General features: G+C 50.8%; 2 protein-coding genes across 5 annotated transcripts in view; both read left to right on the top strand.

Moving 5' to 3' along the window:
- Positions 1-863: 863 nt before the first annotated feature.
- UBL7 (ubiquitin like 7) lies at positions 864-5,958 on the top strand. The gene is made up of 10 exons (XM_048956037.1): positions 864-1,331; positions 1,530-1,649; positions 2,294-2,376; positions 2,498-2,582; positions 3,017-3,074; positions 3,536-3,669; positions 4,079-4,128; positions 4,610-4,777; positions 4,906-5,028; positions 5,401-5,958. The coding sequence occupies exons 1-10, from the start codon at positions 1,148-1,150 to the stop codon at positions 5,536-5,538; spliced, it is 1,143 nt and encodes a 380-aa protein (XP_048811994.1). The 5' UTR covers positions 864-1,147; the 3' UTR covers positions 5,539-5,958.
- Positions 5,959-6,037: 79 nt separating this feature from the next.
- The window catches only part of SEMA7A (semaphorin 7A (John Milton Hagen blood group)), a 32,788-nt gene continuing 16,610 nt past the window's right edge, over positions 6,038-22,215 (top strand). For 3 of the 4 annotated variants that reach the window (XM_048956032.1, XM_048956031.1, XM_048956030.1), the window contains exons 1-4: positions 6,038-8,913; positions 9,614-9,674; positions 11,757-11,843; positions 16,293-16,645. In XM_048956032.1, the coding sequence (XP_048811989.1) occupies positions 16,534-16,645 (112 nt within the window). In that variant the 5' untranslated portion in view covers positions 6,038-8,913; positions 9,614-9,674; positions 11,757-11,843; positions 16,293-16,533. The remainder of the gene's footprint in view (positions 8,914-9,613; positions 9,675-11,756; positions 11,844-16,292; positions 16,646-22,215) is intronic. The other variant, XM_048956033.1, reaches the window with a different exon arrangement.

The raw sequence follows: 22,215 nt of genomic DNA, 5'->3' as shown, positions 1-22,215 counted from the left end.
GAGTCTTTCTTGCTTTCTTTCAGGGCAGGTATGCTTCAAGGATTGTGTGGTATGAGGGCTTAGAGTCAGTCCCGGATTCCAACTGTCTGCTTAGGAGTTTGCAACTTAACGAAACAAACTTCGGGTGACCCACTGCAAACTGTGCAGTGTCACTGTGTGAACCGGCTGCATGCAGACCATTTTAAGCACTGTTAGTGAGAAAAACTTGACTGGTATGCAGCTCTTGCAGCCCTTCTGTACTTTCATGGTAACTTGACTTTATTTAGAACCTCTTCCTACTAGAAAAGTTAGCGTGCTGGCACAGGTTTGGTGATGAGAGGAGCCTCTCCTTTTTTGGGAGAGAGTGACAAGATGCGGCAGCAAGTATTCCCAGAGCTTGCTCAGCTTAGGGAAGGGGGTCCATCTTCCTGTAGCAAATTTATGCTGTCCTACTGATCTCTGCCTCGATAGGAAGAGCTGGGGGAAGGGCAGCAGCCTCTGGTTGCAGTGGTAAAAGCTCATGTGCTTGCAGCTGTTCATAGGGGAATTGAAGGAGATGCGTCTCCATGGGCTGTTGAGCTGCGGGGAGGCTCGCTAGGAACCCAGCGCTGCCGCGAGCCCTGCAGCCTCTAGCTCTTCGCTGGGCAGCCTTCCTTTCGCCGAGCAGCGGCTGCCCAACGCCACACTTCTGCCCTCCCAGCGCCCGTGAGTGAGCCCGCGCTGGCGCGCTCCCTCCTTTAAACCCTTAGCCGGCCGCCCATTGGCTCGTTGTGCCACGTCATCGGCAAGTCGGCCAATCGGTGGCTTTCTCTTTTCCCACACAGAGCGGACTGCATTTCCCAATGCGCACCGCGTTGTGGTCGCACTTCCGTTTCCGGCGCGACGCCGGAAGACCGACGCAGAGGGGCGGCCTGACCGGGGGAGCCGGCCGCGTTCCGCTTCTGCTCCCGGTGAGACGTGGCGGCCGCCTCTGCGCGGCTTCAGGTGTGCGCGTGAGGGGCTGAGCGCTCGGCTGGGAGCCTGGAGAACGTCGTCGTACGCGGCTCGGGGCTCCCAGTGCGAGAGCGGGGCCTGCGGTTCTTAAGGCGGCCTGAAGGCTGTGTCACCGCGCGTTGTTTTCCTCCCTTTCCGGTCCTCCGTGGGCCTGAGGTCGGTTCTGTGACCGGAGATGGCCGTGTCCGAGTGGCACATCGCGGTGAAGCTGGCGGACCAGCCGCTGGCTCCCAAATCCATCTTACGCTTACCTGAGACGGAGCTCGGGGAGTGTCCCCTGGGCGGGTGCAGCATCTCCCACCTCAAGCAGCTGATCACCGGCAAGCTGCAGGAGTCCGTCCCGGACCCCGAGCTCATCGGTAGGTGCACAGGTCGTGGCCAGCTCCTGCCTTCCTGTGGCTTTGCTGAGGGAGGGAGCAAACTGAAGCTTTGTGAATCTTTGCCCTGGGGTTTTCTTGTGCTGCCGACCCAGATGCAGGCAGGGCTCTCCAGTCCTCACTTCTTAAGGACCACAGACCCTTCCTGGGTGTGCCTGTATGTGTTTGTCTTTTCCATAGATCTGATCTACTGTGGCCGTAAGCTGAGGGATGACCAGACGCTTGAATTTTATGGCATCCAGTCAGGCTCCACTGTCCATGTCCTACGCAAGTCCTGGCCTGAGCCTGATCAGAAACCAGGTGGGGAGGAGGTTGGTGAAGGTTACCTTGGGTGTGAGGAGCTGCTGTTCTCTGTGACATGTTTGTAGGAGAATGGCATGGGGTTTGGAGGTGGAACTGATCTGTTTGTTTGCGCTCCACCACTCAAAGTGGTGAATGGGCATTACTTTTACCTTGCTGATGGCAGAAGTGTGGAATGAATCATAGAATTGCTCAGGTTGGAAAAGGCATTAATGATCATCAAGTCCAACTGCAAGCTGAATATCCCTTCTTAAGTAGCTCTGACCAATCTTAGCGTTGCTAGAGAATCAGAAGCCAAATGTCTCATTAGTACAGCTAGAGCCTTGTGGGTGTCTGACTGTAGAGTAAAAATGGCCAGTTTAGAATTATTTCAGTGCATTTAATTTTATACACATACGAAATATTTATTTTTCTGTGCCTGGAAGGTGGGAATGTGGCTGCAGCCCTTGGTGGGCTTGTGAAGCTGTGGAAACAGCTCTGGAACAGTTGTGATCTGTATCCTTCCTTCCCAGACCAATTGAACTCAGGAGAATTAAAGAATCACTGCTGCTGTTGCAGCTGGGAAGTCCAAGGAGGGTGTAAAATGGCTTGTGAAGCTGACAGAGGGAGAGCCATGTTTTGATCTGTTGTTTTTCTTCCCTCAGAGCCAGTGGACAAGGTGGCAGCAATACGGGAGTTCCGTGTCCTTCACACAGCGCTGCACAGCAGCCCTGCTTACAGAGATGCAGTGAGTGGGACTTTGTACATCACCTCCTTGGTGTCTTCTGTCTGACCCCCTTTTCTAAAGAAAGGCCCTTAGTGAAACCCTGCTGTGTGACGCTGCTGATCGATTCTGATTTCTCTGGCAGGTGTTCAAAATGCTGGGGAACAAGGAGTCGTTGGATCAGATCATAGTTGCTACTCCTGGCCTCAGCAGTGACCCAGTCGCTTTGGGTGAGTCCAGGTGTGACTCAGAAGGTCTGGAGAAAGCCGGATAAGGATGGCTTTAAAGTAAAACAAATATTTCAGGTTGAACACTGAACCTTTTCAGAAAGCGTTCCTGACGTGGGGTGCGATTGCAATCTCATGCAGCCATCTGGGGTGAGCTGGGTGGCAGGCTTGATCCTGCCTTAAAGTAGAGCTGTCTGCATTGAAGCACAGCCTGTGGGATCTGCTGGGAAAGCCCTGCGTCCCGGGGGTGTGGCTGTGATTTAGTCTGTCTAAGAAGGCACAAAAGGTTTCTGAGAACAATAATAGAGTATTTCTGGTGTCTTTTCATGACTCATTTCCTGAAAAACAACTAATTGGCTTTCTTTCCCATGGTTGGACTGGCTCCTGCGTGTCTTGTATCCCATCTCTTACTGGTCATGTTTCCTGGTCTCTCCCAGGCGTCCTGCAGGACAAGGATCTCTTCTCAGTGTTTGCAGACCCCAGCATGTTGGACACGTAAGTTTGTGTAAGCTGGCACGGTGACTAAGCAGCTCCTTTGTTGTAATCCTGTTTAGGTCACTTCCCTCTGGGTGGGAAAAAGCGTTCTGCTGCTTTCTGCCAGTACAGGTTCACCAAGACAGAAATGTGGGGAAGGACTGTTCTCTGTTCTTAGCAGCAGATGCTTTGGTAAGCATCTGTTGACACGGTGGAAGCAGGCTCGTCCTCACCTCCAGATCTGGTAGCTCCCAGCAGGGAGTTGCTCTGTGAGAGCATGTGGGAGATGTGTACAGTGGGGGGCCAACGTGGGATCGAGCAGGATCCTGGCTTGTCTTGGTCTGTGAGGAGGTGTTATTGGATAGCTAAAGGCTGTATGGAGATGGTGTTGGCTCAGCTAGTGGGGATGGCTCTGCTGTTCCTGCTGTAACTTCCTTGGTTTCTGTATGCACACGATTTGTTCTTCCACCCTGTCTCTCCAGGTTAATACCGGCTCACCCTGCGCTCGTGAATGCCATTGTCCTCGTCCTGCACTCGGTGGCAGGCAGCACCCCGCTCCCAGCCCCAGAGACGTCCTCCCGTGCCATGTCCTCTGGCTCCTACCGTGACATGCCGGGTACGTGCAGCCTGTGGCCATCAGATGTGGGAGGGAGCTGCAGAAATGATGTGCTGCAGGATCCGTTACAGATCAATAGGTGTTTTACTGATGCAGGGCTGAGAAACAAAAGAGGTCTGGGTACCTGAGCTTGGAACGTGCTCTGTGGTTTGACAGATCGTATTGAGAGAGGCTTGTCTGGTACAGTTCAACTTCAGGGCCTCTCCTGGCTGTGTGTGTATCACCACTGTTGGTAGCAGATTGCTGTGGCCCCTGTTTTGCACGAGTGATGGGCCTGAACTGCCTTCCATTGACCTGCTGCAAGTGAACTTGTTAGTGCTGAGCTTGGCTGTGTGACCAAAGCCTCCAGTGGATTCTCATCTGGTGCCCAGTTCCTGCCAGCATCTGTTGAGTCTTCTTTCTATTGCAGGTGGTTTTCTGTTTGAAGGTCTCTCTGACGATGAAGATGATTTTCACCAGGTAATTCACAGGCTGGATTGGCTGGAACAACTATTTTGGATTTGTGGTAACGGTTTTAACTTTATAGCTCTTAAAGTCTCTAAAGGTTTTCTGTATATTCTCATCAGCAGCGTGATCTGTGGCTCACTGGGAGTTCATTAAGATGCTGTATTAATAATAGTGGTAGGCTTGAGTGCTCTGCATGTTAGGATTTTGGAGTGCTGAAGTAGGGTCACAACAGAAGAAAGAAGCACAACTCAGTAGCACTTGCCATCAGCATAAACACCTTTTGTATTCAAGCTGCTGCAGAGCCAGAGTTGTGCACAAGTGATGTTGTGTTATTTCAACAGAGGGCACTCCTCCAATTGCCAGATGGTTCTTCTTAAAAACTTGATGTTTGACTTTCAAGAACTGCAGGGAAGGGATCCCTAGGGATAAGCACACGAGCCAGGTGTTAATGGGATGTGGCCACTGACACCAGAGGTCTGTTTTGTCCACGCAGAGCACGAGATCAACACCATCCAGCAGCACTTCTGGTTCCCGCCCAGCTTCCCTTGGTTACTCTGGGGCTGCTGGACCACGACCCATCACCCAGAGCGAGCTGGCAACTGCACTGGCACTGGCCAGCACCCCAGAGAGCAGCTCCCACACACCAACCCCTGGTACCCAGGTACAGCACCAGCTGCGGGTGTCCTCCTGCCCTCTAAAGCCAGCATTTGACTGAGTGCAAGCCCTATGTGGACCCAGGTTCCTGCAGCCAGTGCTCTTCTGAGCTCTATGCAACTTGTCTCTCACTAGGGTCACTCCTCTGGGACCTCCCCTATGTCATCCAGTGTCCAGTCAGGAACACCCATCACCAACGACCTCTTCAGCCAGGCCTTGCAGCACGCCCTGCAGGCCTCAGGGCAGCCCAGTCTGCAGGTCAGTGTCTCAGCCTTTTCTTTTGAGCTCTGTATCACACTCAGCACTGCGGGGTAGAGGTGGCTCTTCCAGCTGTCACCTGTGGCAGGATTTTAAGTTGGGAGAAGGGTCACTGGTGAAGAGCTTTATTTAGGTGGCAGGATAGACGTTTGCAGAAGGACTGGGTGGAAGTGGGAGAGATGGGCTGGTGGGTTTAGGGTATTACCAGCAAGACTGAAAACTTTTAAGACCTTTCTGCATGTTTGGAATTGTGCTTGTGAGCTAGAGGGATGGGATGAACCAGCATGGTGGAGTGGGCTTTGGAGAAGGCTGTTTTTTTACTGCTTGGACTCTCGCACCTACCCTTAGCTTCTTTTGTTTCCTTGTCTGTAGAGCCAGTGGCAGCCACAGCTTCAGCAACTGCGAGACATGGGCATACACGATGATGAGCTGAGTCTCCGGGCTCTGCAGGCTACTGGAGGGGACATTCAGGCTGCCTTGGAGCTCATCTTTGCTGGTGGGGCTCTCTAGCTCTGGGCAGGAGGGCCTGGACCACTGTATGGCACTGACATTCCTCGGTCTGGGACTCCAAAGCTCTGTGGGGAATGGAGCAGCTGAGGTGGCTGCTCCTATCCATGCAGGTGGGTTGGGCATGCCTGTTTGAGAGCATGGAGCAAGCTGAGGACAGTTCCTCCAGCTCCTGTGATCTCTTTCCAGCCTTCTCCCCATTCTGACCACCATTACTGAGACCTCAGAGCTTTGTTCAGCACAGAGAAAAATGCAGCTCTTGTGTGCTGGGAAGATGCAGCACGGTTGTGCATTCTTAGATCTGGTGACGTTCTGTACTGTTGCCTGCTGTTTCATTCCTGTCCACCTGCCATGCCTCAGGCTATCTCCTTTTCCTCTTGTGGTCCCTCCCTGTGTTTGACTGTATTAAATGGACTGTATTCACTTGCCTGTTGTTTGGGTAGTGATCCATGCTGCCTTAAATTGTAAATCTGCAAGGCAGTGCACGCTTACTGGGTCGTGGAACCTGGACATCGTGGTCTGCCTGTTGTAGGACTGTTATTTCAGCAGAGGGCACTCCTCTTCCACAACAAGATGCTGGCTATGTCCATGAGCTGCCAGAAGACCACAGCTGATCTGCCCAGTCTTCCTCCTTTAGTTAGGCCTATAAAGAACTCATTGTGCTATAGGTGCTTGCTGAGAAGGTGGCCCAAAGAGCATCGCGTTTCCTTTTCAGCAACAATGTTTCTGTATTCATTTGTCTTGGGCAAAGCTGGTGCAGTGCTGCAAGAGCAAAGGTGCAGGAGTTCATGGCCACCACAAGGTGACAGCAGAAATATGGCAGGGTCGAGGCAGGTGCTGAGGATTGCAGGGTACAGCCAGTGACTCAAAGGGAGAGGCACGTTGTTTCTGACACAGTGGGGCTGGTTTGTTGGGTGGCAGTGAATATTTCTCCAAGGTGTCTTCTAATTCTGGGTGCCATGTTTGAAGTTCTCAGGAGCTGCCTACAAAGGCAATCAAACGCACGCTGTAATTAGATGGGAGCTCTGAGACAAATTGGAGACAGAGGGAGACCTGGCTTCACTCTGAATGTACCATCAAGTCTGACAGAGCGTGAAAATGGGAGCTGGTTTGCCTGAAATGCCACCATGTGACACTAGGGAAGCTCAGAGCAGAAAATGGTCCCTTACCTTCAGGCTACCTGTGTTCCCCTCTAATTCCTTTCAAAGCACAACTGTTGTCTGCTGATACGATCTCAGCTATCCCACAGCAAATGCTGGATTGTTCTGGCCAGGATGGCTTATTGACTGCTAGAGTTTAATCCTGTCTGGAGGATTACAGCTCCCAGGAGAAGAGAGACTGTTTTTATTTTTCAATATGCAGGGGATAAGATTTGATGAGTATCAGACATCTCATGGCTCTGTTAACTTGATACACCCTTCCTGGTTACTGCCTTCGTTTTGGAAACCCATTCCAGATGATGACTGTCATTTTACACATACAGAAACTGGTTACTTCATTCCCATCCCTCCTGCCTTCATTCCTTACTTTGCTAGGAATGGGTAGCATATGCAGAGCACCCTCCCTCCCTTTTCTGCTGCAGAGACAAGCCCTGCTGTCAGCCCTCAATCCTCCCAAGGCTGAGGATTAGCTGTATCACAGATGTCGTGGTGATGCTGGAGCTGGGAGCCACAAAGCTCCCCCAGACCTGCATAGAGTTTGCTTTGGGACTGCTTGCCTGTGCCCTGTCAAGTCTCAGCTCAGACTGGGAACAGCTTGGGGCTATCGGTGTCCCCAGATGGTCTTTCTTTTGTCTTCCCTTGCTCTAAAGATTTGATCTCTTTGACTAATGTGTTGTCTTAAATATTTCTTTTCCCCATTACGTGGGCTATTTCTACTTCTCCCCGTGTTCTCAGAGAGCTGGTTGCTTTCCGTGGAGAGAATTTCTTTTTCTTTCACAAATTAAGTAACTTGGCTTAGAGTAGCACCACATCAGACACGTTCTTTGAAGCAGCTATAGCAGAGAAAGAACTTGGCACTGATGTTGTTCTCGACACGATTGATGCGTGCGCTTCGCTTCCCTCATCTCGCCTGTCTTTGCCTAGAATAGACGTGTTCAGCAAGCAGGCAAATTTAGAGCTGTGGGGAAGGGGGGAGAGGCTCTGCCTGGTCCCTGCAGCGCTGCTGATGGAGGAGGAGGAAGGGAAACTTTGATGCAGGAGGCTCTTGGAGGAGACCAGCTGCACAGCAGCCAGGTGAGCGCTGCCTTCCCGGCTGCTGTAATTGCCGAGCACCTCCTGCCTCCTTGCTCTGAGATGAAAGCCGTGGGGTGTGCAGGGAAAGCTCAGCCTCTTGTCTGAACCTGTCCTGGCTCTTAATAGCCACTGGTGGGGCCTGCATTCAAAGACAGGTATCAAAGAAGAGCTGGAATAAGTGTGCAGGATGCTGGCATTCGTCTCAGAAAGCAGTTTAGTTCAGGCACTGAATTGCCATGGTTGGAGCACAACAAATTCTGTTTTTTTGGGAGCAAATTGCAACGTGCTATCTCTGGAGTCCTGCCTTAATGTCACTGCTCTGACACCTTCCCTGCTGTACCACCTCTCATCACCACATCTGTGCTTGGGTTAGAGGTGCATCCACTTTGCTGGGGCTCAGCACGTCTGCATCCTGCTTGTGTACCTAACCTTTGTCGCCTGCTGTTCATCAGCCAAGCGTCTGTGGCCTGAGCATCATCCCGACTGTGCTGCAGGAGCAGATGGAAGGTGTTTGCTGAAAACATTTGGCTGACCCATTAGGAAGGATGGAGGTCAGGCCGTGGTTCCTGACGTAGGTTCTTTTCTTAGGGACTTTTTGCTTCTGACTTCAAAGAAATGCCTGCTTCAGTTCCCTCTTTGCTTCTAATGGAACTGACAAGGGGAAGCAGTAACAGTGGGAGTTTTCAGCAATAACAGTAGCAGCTGTTGATACTCCCATGTTTTGGTAATCTTGTTATTTGTTGACTTGTTTCTTTGTTGATTTGTTGATTTGTTTCTTGACCATCAATGCAGGAGTGTCACACACACATGCAGGGGTTGGGATCTAAGCTCTTTACCATATGTGCCCTTCTTTGGCCCTGCTTTGGCCACCTTGATGGCTTTTCCACCACCTGCCTTGTTTCTGTTTGCCTAACACAATCCTGAGCTGACTGTCCCTGTGGGGATCCAAGTGCTGTTGTGGGAGGATAATTTTCCAGCAGGAAGGTGAAATGGAGACAAAACAGAATCTCCCAGACTTCTGCTATCCCCCATGCTGTGTGATGCCCAACTTCACCTCGTCTGCTTTCACAATGATGCTGGAGTCTTCCCACATGTGAAGTGAACACAGCAAGACCCCTTCCAGGAGCAGAAATGCACATTTGAGGTATTCAGTGTTTCTGTGTGGACATGGTGTTGGGGTGGTTTGTTGGATCAGATATTAAACCTGCAAAGTTTGGAGCTCTTCAGCTTTTCTGGCTTTAATACAACCAGCTCTGAGTTCCACTCGCCCTCCCACGTGGCTCTCCCATATCTCAGAAGACATCTTGTTTCTCCCAGTCCAAACAGGCTCTGAGTGTCCACTGCTTGCAGGGCTATGCTGCTAAAGGAACTCTGTCGTACACACGTGTGCTGAGCTGGGGGAACACTGTCCTCCCTGCACCTAGATCCAGTGTGGGATGTGTGCTTTGCCCCCACAGCTCCATTGACACCCCAGCTGTGAATGCTGCTTAGGGCAGGTTTCTCCAATGCTGCTGTGCCCAGGATGCTGCACCTGCACAACTTTCAAGGGAGGGAATGACCTTGAACACCCAGGCAATAAGCTTCCATGCATAAACAGGAGCAGGAAATTTATCTGTCATATCCCTGACTTTATTTGTATAGGGCTCGGTAGTTTCCTGCTTGTTTTCAGCTTTGTTCTCAGGGAACACTGAGGAGCCAGGAAATACGGAATAGGCTGTAGCTTTTCTTCTTGAGTTAGCTTTGTGTTGGCTGGGTGAGCTCAACACGGAGGGGCAGGCAGGACGTGGTGGCTGCCACAAGCTTTGGGATTTCCTTGGCAATAACAAAATCTCCTTCTTTCTCAGGCAGAATTTCCAGCAAGGAAGGAAAGTTTTAGTGATGCTGGGCCTCCTGGTCAGGAATCAGGTAAGAGTCAGGGCAGGTGACAGGGCACAGCTGACCCGTGTGCCTGTGAAGAGGTGGGAGTCAAACCCTTTCTTAGCACGTTTCCTAATGTTTTCTTCCAGTTTATGACTACTAGTAGTTGTAGTCCTGCTTTAGAAGAATGCTTGGTTTGAATAAAACTACAGTAGACAGAATGGAAATTTCAAAGGGGAGAAGGTAAACGTTCCCTGATACATCCTTTGATGCCAAGACAAATGACTGAGCTATTGGTTTTGAGCTTGAAGCTTCTTGGCTCAAGTCCTTTTGAACTGAGCCTGGAAACTTATAAAGGAAAATCAAACAACTTCCAACCAAACATCGTCAAAATCCCTTAACAGGAATAATAGTGAGGTAAAATTGCTATTAGGATGAGCCAAGGCTTTCTGAGGAGTATTTCTGAGCACGGTCTTTCTAGCTGGCTTCTGGATGTTCCAGGCTGCCGGTGCATGGAATGGTTCTCCTGAAGTCACTTTGAGACCTCTCTTTCCCTCCTACTTAAATGAATGCCTTGCTGATTTAAAAGCATGATCCACCAAGTTGCACAGGGTGCATTAGCTCAGGTATTGAGTTTGAGGGAGAAGCTGGAGAGACGTGGGATTCCACTCCAGGGCTGATAAAAGCATCAAATGGGCTTTGCAGGGTCAGTGCCAGAATCCCAAGTCCTCCCGCAGTGGCCCCTAACAGTAGAGCAGAGTGAGTGGATAAAGATGCACGCCAGTAGATTTTTCTAGTTGATCTGAGGGTCAGGGAGGTTCAGAGCCAAAAGTGGGGTGTAAGTCGTTAACAGATCCCACCAGGCTTATTTTATTCTAGTTTGTAAACTGTGATCGCTGGAGTGGCAACAGGTGAGAGCTGGGCAGCCAGGAAGAAAATGGGTATTTAATCTCCAAAGCAGAAACTGTTGCTAGTGACAGCAGAGCTCTGTAATCTCTCAGCATGTCACCTTGGCATCCCACAGAGCAGCCTCCAAACTGTTTACCTCTGTGCTAATTGGGTTATTTGCACACAGCCCAGTTTCAGGGAAGGGAGGAGTGCTGGCCATCCTGCTCTGGTGTATTCCTTGCTGAGGTGCAGCTCCCTGTGATGAAACGTTTCAGAATTGCTTCCCAAAGAATATGCAGTTGTGCCTAACTCAGTCACCCTGTGGATCCTGTCAGCTGCTGTCTGGCTGGGCGATTCACGTCCGTTTATTCTTCCTCCACCTCATTTTCTTGCTCTTCCCTTCCTTCCTCCCCAATGTCTGTGACTTGGTGCTGCTTACAACTTCCTGCAGTTGCTTTTCCCAAATGAGTTGGGTGGAAACGTGGTGGGGATGCAATAACCAGGATGCAGGTGATAAAATAGTCTATGAGGTGGGGCAGATGGGAAGCAGGAAGACAAGAGGCACTTTTCCCTTTGACAGATTTTGACGGGTCGCTTTTGGCAAGTCAGGCAGGTCAAGCATGTGGTGGGATCCCAAGCTGCTCCCACTCTCCTGCTGGAAGGGATGGCAGATTTCCTATGTCTGGGGAAACAGAGCCTTCGTGCCATCAGACAGGCTCTGAATTTAGAGCTGACACTTACCTTCTGCGTCACTTGGCCTCTGCTAGACAGCCCTGGGCCAAGATAGGAAGGAGAATCAGGCAATAGAACATCTTAGAGATCTTTCCAACTCTGGCAAGGCAGAAATCAGTGTTTAGAAGTACTTGAACACCAGAAGGTCAACTTCATCTCTTAGAAGCAGTGTGCTTTTCTAAGCAGCCTCCGCATTTCCTGCATTCCTAGTCAACACTGTTGGTGTTTTTCCAGCTGTAGTTTGAAGTGATTTCTTGAAGGCCAGGTGAATTTACACTGATTTCCCCATGTATAAATGAAAAATGTAGGCTTAAAAGCATATTATGGCAGGGGCTGGGAGAGCAGATTGCAAGGCAGGAAACTTAACTTCTATTCGTAAGTAGAGGATGTTGTGGGTTTAACAGGGCTGATAAAGCTCTCTGGTAAGTTTATATATAGGGTGTCGAGTGACCCTTTCAAAGCAGGACTGGGAATTGCTTGCCAACTGCTGAAACACAGCCATTCCTGCAGGAGATGAGTGGCACCACTGAGCAGAAATCCAGGCCGTGCCGGGAAGCAGAGCATGGTGTTCAGGAACAGAAACACCAAGAGTTCCAGGTAAGCCAAGCAGTGTGGCTATCGAGGCCCTTCTGAGAAGGCAGAGCTGATGCACTGTGTGCTATTAATATTTCAATGTGCTGCTTTTATGGTGGAAGCAGAGCAACCTCAACGAAGCAACTTATTTTGTTTGCATTTCCTTCCAAATGGGAAGGGCTGCGCATTGTGTCAAAAGAGGTGACTCTCCTATGTTTGATGTTTAGTGTGACCTCACCTTGCGTATTGTGTACAGTTCTGTGCTTCACAATGTAAAGAGGATGTTGAGATACTTGAGAGCATCCAGAGGAGGGCAACACAGCGGGTAGAAGGATGTGGGTAGGGCCTGAGGGCACCTAGATTGCCTGGTTTGGAGAAAAAGAGGCTTAGAGGTGACCTCTTTGTCCTCTTCATATTCCTTAGAAGGGGATATAAGTGGTGAGGTCACCGTGTGTGTAAGAATGGCACACAGCTGCACTGGGGAGGTTCAGACTGGGCATTAAGAGAGATTTCTTGACCATGTGGGCTGTGAAACACTGGAACAGGCATCCTAGGGAGGTGGTTGATGCCCTGTGCCTGTCAGGTTCAAGAGGGTGATGCCCTCAATAATATATTTTAACTTTTGGTTAGCCCAAAAGTTAGGCTGTTGGATTTCATCTTTGAAGATGCCTTCCAACTGAATCACTCTTGAGGGTTTTATTAATTGCTGAAATCCATGTCTGAGGGGTATGGACAATCTTGGTAATCTGTGCATGAGATGTGTATCTCATCCTGTTTCCTTTTTTGCCCTGTCAGCGACTGCTTACTGTGCTGCTTATCAACAGCACTGCTTGTTGATGTGGCTGCCATTCAGTTATAACACAGCTGCCTGACAAGCGTGTGCCTTTCAGACCGAGCTGTGCTTTGGGGTTAGCTGAGGCAGGACCTTGGGATCAGCAAACAGCATCACGAAGCATTTGGCATGGGGTGTTCTGCCGAGGTGAGCCACTGGGATTTCCTCAGCAAGGAAACCTGTGCTGCAAAAGGGAAGGCACATCCCAGCAAAGGGGCACTGCTGTGCTGCAAGCTTCCCTTGGCAAGTAAAGGAAGTAGGTATAGTAAAAATGTCCTGGGGAACACAATTGCTTCTCTGGCTGATTTCAAAGTCCTGAGGGGTGGCATTTGGCATGTGAGAGCTTCTCTTTAACTGAGAGCAGGGGGTTTACCAGCTGATCAGCCCCCTGATCTGGGCCAGCTTAATGAGCTGATGGGGGTGGGCTTGTTGTGAAAGCAGTGTGCCTGAGAGGGTGAAGCGATGGCAGCCTTGTCAGGGCTGCAGCTTTAGAAGGTTGCCCCATTGGTGACCACCACATTGCAATGAATGTGAGGGTGGGGGGGGAGAATGTATTGAAATTGGAAGGTGGCAGCTTACTGTGAAGCGATTAATTGCTTCCTTTCAACCTCGGTTGGTCTGAGAACTGAAAGATACGTAGATCAGCACTGCTCCCTGTTTCTGTCATCTCAAATTCCATGCTTATGACTACCTGCTCCCAAAGGAAAAATGCAGAAGGTAAGAAAGAGCAGCTCTGGCCTTCCAAGGTTCCACAGTGGTAATTTACGTTGTGTCCCAATGTCGTGGGCTGTCAGTCTGTTTTGCAGCAGGGTCTCTGTGCCAAAACACACAGGCTGTCATCCAGGGAGGGGTTGTGGAAATGCACGTGCACTGACAGTCCTGGTGAGCATCCTCAGCCCTTTGTGCCACGTTCAAAAAGGTCCTTCTTTGTACTTTTCTGAAGGTGCCATGGCTGATAACTGCCAGAGATAGAGATGCAGCTGTTAGGCTTCTAGAAGAGGTGACGCAGCAGAGAGAAGATCTTACATATCTTTCACAAGGATGAGAGTGTTCAAGTAATGCTTACACTGGTTTCTCACACGATTGCAAGATTTTCTGTGGAAGGTATTGTCTGCATCCTAACCCACTCCACCTAGAGTCTGTTTGTGGGGTCATGCTGAAGACTATTATTGAGTTCTTGTGCATAGTGTTCCAGCATACCTCCTCCTCTAATGGGCCTGATGAGATGCCAACTAAAACTGGGAGGTTTCATAACAGATTGCTTGGATGCTTGTGGCCCAGGCATCCTATCTCAGGTACTGAATAAAATTGATCCTGCTGAGGAAAACCTGCTTTCTGGTTGTCACAGGGTTCTTCAGGGAAGCTCCCTTCTGATCTATTTAGGATCTGAGCGCTGTGATCTGGCAGAATAGGAGGGAGCTGTGGGGAAGGAGCGTGTACCTGGAATCTGATCTCTTGTTTATGCATTCTGGAGGCAGCGTGTGGCTGAGCTGGTTTAGAGAAGGTCCCACATAAACAAATGTGCAGAGATGCTTGTCTGCTTTGGGATGTGTGCACGCATGTTTAACACAGAGCAGTTGTGGCTGTATTCAGGGCACAGCTCCGTGCTCAGCACTCCTTGCAAACTGATGCAGACCTGGAACAACCTTAAAGTCAGCTTTGCAATCCTTCTTGTACATCTTCAAGCTTGGCTGCTCCTTGTTGAACATTAAGCACACAGCATGCTTATGTTCCACCACTTTTCTCCTTTGCTGTGGGCTCCTTTGATGAGCTGACCTGCAGAGGCCTCTCAGCACTCTTTATTTAATGGTGTGTGATCTCCTGGAGCCCAGGTGCACGGCAGTGCTGACTGCTGGCACTGTCAGCTAAGCATTTGGAACTGGTGGAGTCTACCCCCAGGGTCCTTTTATTTGGGGTTTTTCAGCCTTCTCCCATCTCCAGGCAGGAAACCCTGGTGGAAGAGGTACAGTACAGGGGTGCTTGGGAGAGTAATGCTCTGCAAACTGTCTGCTGAGTCTCCTGCATAGCATGGGTGCAGTAGCATCAGGACTACAGCATGATCGTGTTCACAGGGCAGGAAATGGAGTGGGACCCTGAACTGAATGCTTCCAGGCTCCTGAGGGAGTTTAAAGCTGAACGTTACATACAAAAGCATTGTCTTTAGCTGTAGGTAGAAATAAAGATAAGCTAACAGTGCAGGGTAAGCTGTGTTAGGAGCAGGGAAGATGAGAAAAACAGAAGGAATTACAGTTTTAATAAGGCAGAAGCTCTCCCAGTTGATCTCTGATCAGAACCACTGGGTCACTTTATCAAGAGCTCAGCACCAGTTTCCCAGCCCACCAGCTGTGTGAGACTGTAAAAGACAAAGCAGATAATAACATATGCAACTTTAATAGGGTAGCCTAAATTTGGGGCAGGTGCACAATGCTGCATCTCTGCTTATTAAGGAGTTCACATGGGTAGCATGGCTTTGGTTGTTGGCTGAGGAACGATGCCCCGATGTTTCTTTTTCACTCCTGGCTGTGTGAAAGGGCTTTAATGGACTACACATTCTTCTCTGATCTATGCCGCCCGAAGGCAAATGATTTACAGGGTTACTGAGGTCACGGGTGCAGGCAGGGAAATAATCACCTCTGTGGGGAAGCAGTGGCTGCATTGAGGTGAGCAGTGATCCAAAAAGAGCAGGAATCCCCGTGTCTGAAATGGAGAAACCAGAGATGATCTGTATGTCACCCAGTCATTACCCAAGCACGTCTTTGGTGACAGAGAGAGATGAAACCCCGTGCTCGGGGTTGATGGGGAATTCCTGCAGCTCCTTAACATTCACGAGCGGTCCACTCATTAATATATATATATATTTTGCTTCCTCCAGTGCTGCTTCATCTCTGTGGGGCTTCAATGCTAACTTTGAAGAGCGCAGCTGCCCCTCTTGTCCTTGTGAGCTCCCGATGCGGCTCTCCTATTCTGCTCACGTCCGACCTCGCTTTTCCTTGCGTGTGATTCCCTGCTCTTCTCATTAACAAACCTCACAGCGCTTCACAAAGGCTCCAGCCCTTCCTGGCCTCCCCCGATGGAGAGCAGGGCTGTGTTGAAGCAAAGTGACTTCGTGAGCATCGTGCCACAGCCCTGTGGGGTGGGTTTGCTTAGCATCCGGGGTGGGTTTGCGTAGCATCCCTGCCTTGCATGAGATGTGTGTGTGTCTCAGGGTGCAACCATAGCTCTGAGTGGATGTTATAAGCTTAGCTCTGATTGCATTCTTACCCATATGATTGCGAATGACAGTCAGACTGGTCTGGCGAGTAAGACTAAGCAAACTTGAGCTGTCATACCTCAGGAATCTGTGTCAGGAAGAGCACCAGACTCTTTGTCTGGTCACTTGGTGTATGATTAGAAGTGGCCCCTTTGCTGTGATGTCCCTGTGAGGCGGGCATATAACGTTTGCTGCAGCCTTGCTGTGTCTCCCAATGGCAGAGCTCTGCAGTGCGCTGCTCTTGCTGTGGTTGGCAGAGTGCAGCTTCCATGAGAGCAAGAAGTGCTGCTGAGAAGTCTTTGCCCTCCTTGGTCTGCTTGTGTTTTTGGACAAGCAGACGCATTTTCATTTTGATTTACATCAGGCACAGCGTTCCTCCTTCATCCTTCAGCAGGTTCACTGCGAGCCTCGGGCCAGCGTTTTGCATGGAGATGAATGAAGCCATCAGATGCCTACCTTTCATTTGGAGAAGTTGGAATGGAGGAAAAAGGAGAAGGGAGGAAAAAAAAAATAAAAATGGGAGTGTCGTTGAGAAGACCCCGCCTTCACTTCTTATTGGCCCTGTGTATAAGGCAAGCAATGCGGCTGCCAGCCGCACTGGCTGAGGATCTGGGCTCTCTGCAGCACCGGCAATGGGCAGCAGGTCCCTGCTCGCCCTCCTGGTGGCCCTGGGTGCCTGCCAGCTGGCTGTGCGGGCAGCAGGGCGCTCCAAGGTGAACCCCAGGATCGTCGTCAGTCCCCGAGGTGAGTACGGGCTGCTCCCCGCACTGCTGCCTTACCCCTCTCTTATTTCTTCTGTCTCTTCAAGGAGACTTTGTGGCTCTCATTAAATCGAGCCCAAGCTCTGTGATCTCCGGAGAGGCTTCTGGTGACCTTGATAGCTCTCATTGAATTTTTAGAGCCTTCTTCCTTCCAAATTTTTTTTGCGTTCTGAAAGCGTCTTCCACCGATGTGGCTGTGTTAACCCAACAAGCTGCCTCCTGAAACAGTATGCCGTAACTCACGGGGAGAAATGCAGAAGTGCATTTGCATAAAGCAGTTAATTTGCTAATGAACCTGATGTACTTATCTGCACATGGCTTCTCAGCCTCAATATTTGTACGGCGTAACTGTTCTCCGAGGGAAATGCGCGCTGCTGCAGTGGCCCGGGGTTTGGCAGACAGAATCTGAGCAGAAACTGAACAAAGGGCTGCTCTGGAGGAGGAGGCTGGCGTGGAAAGCTCAGCCTGACATCCGTGGGTTGGGAAGAGTGGAGTAAGGCTTACTGGTTCTATCACGTGCCTTCCCATGCTTCTTTGAAGCATCCCCTCCATTAACAAAAGACCCCAGTGGTTAAAGTGTTTGTGTAACCCCGGGGCTCCACCGAGCTGCAGATCCCGCGCTGCTCTGCAGTACAACAGCTCCTCTGTGCCGACAACTTCAGAGGACGTGAATTTCCCTGCTTTATTCCGCACCATCTGTTGTTCTTTGGGCCCCTCGCTGCTTGGAGATGAGGGACAGCAGCAGAGGGAAGGGTGATGGCTGTGTGACCGGAGTAGCATGCTGCCAAGCCGAGGGTTGGCAAGGAGAATGGCTGAGAGTTGCTATTATAAAATTAATGATGCGTTACTAACTTTATCCCCTGGCAAATGAAACAGCTCAGATATTGGTGCAACAGTGAGAAGGAAGGTGTGGGATGGGGTCGTGCTTTTCAGGGTAGACGCTTCCCCTTTCCTATTTAAAGGAAGAGAGAAAGTTGTGCTGCTGGTGCGTGGTGTGATGGCAGCGCGTGTCCTGGAATAGACCTGCACTGAGCAGGAGGAGCAGGCTTGAGTTGTTGTATTTCCACCCGTTCTGTGTGCTCAGTGCACACATGCGGTACAGTCATTTGGCCTTTCAGTGCATCTGTGTCAGATGGTGGCTTTTCTTAACATTAAACAGCGAGGATCTGTCACTGAGAAGCACCAAAGCCAATTAGTGCTAGGATGCATCGCTGAGAGGGGGATCAGCTTGTGCTTATCTCTTTCCTGATTTGATTTTTTGAGAAAAAGCCATAATTGCAGGGAGGGAGTCGTGCAGGCAGGCTCATCACGAGGCTGTCCTATGTCCTACTGCACAGCCTGCATTGCCCAGCGTGACCCCTGCCCTTTGAGAAGTGAGTTCTGCTTGGGCTGAGGCTGAGATGTGAGTGAAGGGGTGAATGGGGGGGGGGGGTGTAGCAGGCAGCACTCAGCCCTCCTCAACTTTCCTGGTGCTCCAGTGGCTGGATGTGGCTCTGGGCAGCCTGGTCTGATAGTTGGTGACCCTGCACATAGCAGGGGGGTTGAAACTAGATGATCATTGTGATCCTTTTCAACCAAGGCCTTTCTATGATTTCGAGCACAGCAAAAGGCAAATGCAGCTTCTGCAGTGTGAGTAACCTGCAGGTCAGCACACGGAGCAGTGCCTCGCAGTGATGTGCTCGCAGGGTTTTGTTTCCAGCTCTGGATGGAGAGGAATGGAGCGATGGTCAGGCTTGTGGTGCAGCATGCAGCCACAGCCCTGGGCTGTGCAGGAGCTGCCGGCTCTTCACCTCATTAAATTTCTTCCACGCTGCAGCCCATCGCTAGCACCAGGTGTAACAGCTTCAAAGACACCTAGAGATCTTACAGCACTGCAGGAGAATGGAGAAATTCCCTCCAGGAGGGGAAGGTAAGTGTGCAGCATCCCTCCTCAGGCTGCAGCCCCGGAGGAGAGGAGGGAGACAGTGGCAGCAGCTTCTCCCACTGCCCCCCTTTCATCTCTCAGCCCCTGCATTGCTGCCCTTGTTGACACCCCCACCCAATGTGGAGTGAGCCCTGACCTCGCTGCGGGTGGCAAAACTGCTTTGCTGTTTCCCCCCGTGGCTCTTGGATGTCCGATTGCCTTAGTGAGAGATAGGTGAGGTGACATTGTGTGCTATCAGCAGAAAAAAGGCTGCTGGCTTCAGTGGCACAATCCAGAGCTCTGATGTGGAGACAAAGAAATAGCATCGGTGTCGGGAGCTGCCTGGCTTTAAGTGATTTTGCAGTCCTAGGGGCTTGGACTTGCAGCACTGGGCTGTGGCTGGAACAAAGTGTTCTGCAGGTCTGCTTTTTTTCCTCTCTCTGAGCACAATGTGTGTAAATCCAGTCCTGAGGCCTCAAAAAGGGCAACTGCTCTGCTTTTATTGTGCATCCTGGATTCCATAATGCAGTGCAGGACGGGGTGAGGGTGGGCACGTTGTTCCCAAACTGCACTATGTAGCACCAGAGGCAGCTGGAGGGATCCCAGGAGCTCCCCTTGCACGGCTGGCTGCCTCTTGTGTGATGCTGGGTAAGCAGTTATTTGGAAGTACATCTGACTCTGCAGGCTTTCTTCCCCTTAGAGAAAGGGCAGAGCAAAGGGCTGAGCTCAGCTCTTGACCTCTGGTCACGTCCAGAATGCTTAAGATCCTTTTCAGTGATGAGGACCTTGTCCCTTCTCCTTCCTGCATCAGATGAGCTGGGTTCTCTCTTGGTTATTTCTCTCCCTGCTGTCCTGAGAAGGACTGTGGCAGAGGATGGGGACTGTGGCAGAGGATGGGGACTGTGGCAGAGGATGGGGACTGTGGCAGAGGATGGGGACTGTGGCAGAGGATGGGGACTGTGGCAGAGGATGGGGACTGTGGCAGAGGATGGGGACTGTGGCAGAGGATGGGGACTGTGGCAGAGGATGGGGACTGTGGCAGAGGATGGGGACTGTGGCAGAGGATGGGGACTGTGGCAGAGGATGGGGACTGTGGCAGAGGATGGGGACTGTGGCAGAGGATGAATTTGCTATTTGTTGTGGCTTGTAGGGGGAAGCCTGGGCTAGTGTGGAGACAAGCATATCAACCTTGTGTGCTGTGTTCTCCTTTATCTCTCCTTCTTCCTATTCTACCCAAGCACTGGCCAGCTGGGCTCTGCTTTGTAAAGGTGCCTGCCATTCCCACACTGAGCTTTGTTGGGGTTACAGTCCCTGTGTGGAGCAGGAGGATGGCATCCCACATTGGCTGTCTCATGACCGGAAAGTCACTGAGCACTGGGAGACAGCGAGGAGCCTGAGGCAGGCTTGGATAGCTCTTATCACCGAGGCTTTTATGGTGCAGAGGTAGTTTTTAATCGCTGTCACTCATAAGGCTCTCTTGTCCCAGTTTATCCATGTGTGTTTGGACCCGAGACGAACTCGCAGCCCTTTTCTGGCTCACCTTGGGTTAGGACAGAGCCTGACAGTTTAATTATTCCCCTATGACTGACGGGTGGGGCTGACGGGGGATGAGAGCTGGAGGGACCACTTCTGAGTCAGCGTGCATCTCAGAAGAGATGAGTGCAATTTGCAGGGGAAGAGAAAGATTATACACTTGACCCTTGGCTGCCCTAAATGTGTAAACTGGCTCTGGGGGGCGGGGGTGGAAGAGCAGAAGTGGTGATGCCAGAAAAATTCCCTTTGGGAACCCCTGGGCTTTGATGAGTTCAGCTGCCTCTTCGCGGCATCGAGAAATGGTGTGGTGGTGGGGAAGCACAATGAGAGGTGCTGGTGTCTCTCCACAACTGGCAGTGGCACTGATTTCATGGATACTACAGTCCCAAGGGTGTGAATGAAGCATCTCGTGGGGCAGTTCCACATGCAGCTCTCAGAGCATCAGCAATTCCATGGGAAAAGCTGCTTGCTTTCCCAGCAGTGCCGTTTCCTTCTGCAGACGGTTCACTTTCGCAGGGTGGGTGCTGCTGGTTATCATGAAGTGTTGGTTGAAAATATTTCTTGCTTTGCACAGATTGAAAAAGAAGAAACAAACCAAACAAACCGAGCGAGTGAATCACAGCCACCTCCTGTTACAAGAGCATGACACAAATAGCAGGCATGGGTGAACTAATGGAAGTTGTGGCCGCTTCACTGCAGTGCTCAGAGCTGGGAAAGGGGCAGGGGCAGAGCAGTGACAGCTCTGTGTCAGTTCTCAGGCAGATTCAGGGCTAGAACTGGGGACAAACTGGGCTTGGAGGACTTTTTGTGGGTGATGTAGTGCTGCACGGTTCCTTGAGGCAGGATGAATTGAATCTAAACCTGCATACGTGATGCTTTTTAAAGCAGCTTGTATCCAGAAAAAGGCCTCGGAAGGAGGAAATAGCTCATTGTGTGGCCAGCTCTCTCCAGTGGAGCTGCATCCTATGGTATGCAGCTATTCCTGGTTGCCCTAGAAATAGGACTTTGTCTTGTTCAGTGCCTCCAATTTTGCCTTTTGCTCTCAGCTCCACCCAGTGTAGTAGGCTGTGTCCGGTGTGTGATGGGACAGAGGTGCTGGTATACTGCTGAGCATCCCCTGCCATTGCTGAGTTTCAGAGCAGCTTAAATCTGCAGCAGGAGGCTTCATAGAGCTTTTAACGTATTTAGTATCACTGTTAGCAGGGCTCTGGATCTCTAGTGCTGTAGATACCTGGTCCCAAATCTGAGCCCTATCATCTTGCAGCTTCCTGTAGCTCTGACTCCACTTAGTCTGGGTTTAATTTTTACTTCTCTTGTTGACAATGTGTGTGTGTATATTGGGAGGGAGAGTGAAGCAGGTGCTTAGGGAGCTGGGGGAGTTTCCTGCTTGAATGCATAAATAGTTCCAGACAGAAGTAACCTTGGCTGTGGGCTGAGGATGGAAGTGAGAACAGTGGATATAGGATGGTGGACGTGAGCAGAATGCGGCTGCTTTGTCGGTCTGCATGGCTGAGAACCAGCTGACATTCATTGCAGCGATGGGAATCTACAGCAGCAGGTCTGGGGGGACACCAAGAGCACTGCAGGGCTGGGTCCCTTTGCTGTGTGCTCTCATCTGCTTTGTGCAAGGAGCTGAGGCTTCGTCCTTGCTCCAGTGCCATACATGTGCCACCTCCTCACCTTGGGCAGGAGCTTGGGGTGGCAGAACAAAGCTCTGCAGCCCAAAGGGGATGCTCCTTTGCTGCAAACTGCAGTGCTGTTACCATCAGCAGGGAGATGGCTGCCAATTAATGTAAGTGGCTGTTTGCTGGTGCGTGCACACAAAGGTGCTTGTGATGATCTTTATCCCGGAAGGCTTTTTGTGATAACCAACCTCTGGAAGCTGATTTCCCTACAGGGAGGGGCAGCCAGGCTCTTTACATAGAGCTCTCCTGCTAAAAGCATCCTTTTGTTCTGGTTATTCCGGTGACCATATAATGAAATTCCATAATCACAGAGCAAAGTTCCCCAGCTTCCAGCAGGAACACGGCACAGTTTGGGACTGTTATTACAGAGAACAGCTTTGGGGAGGTAACAAAACCTGGCTCTAAATTTAGCACCCGCAATCCGTGGGGTGC

Source organism: Lagopus muta, chromosome 10 (assembly GCF_023343835.1).
Source record: "Lagopus muta isolate bLagMut1 chromosome 10, bLagMut1 primary, whole genome shotgun sequence".
In the NCBI taxonomy this organism is placed as follows: Eukaryota; Metazoa; Chordata; class Aves; order Galliformes; family Phasianidae; genus Lagopus; species Lagopus muta.
Note: the sequence above shows the minus strand (reverse complement) of the source record. Positions and strands in the feature narration are given on the sequence as shown.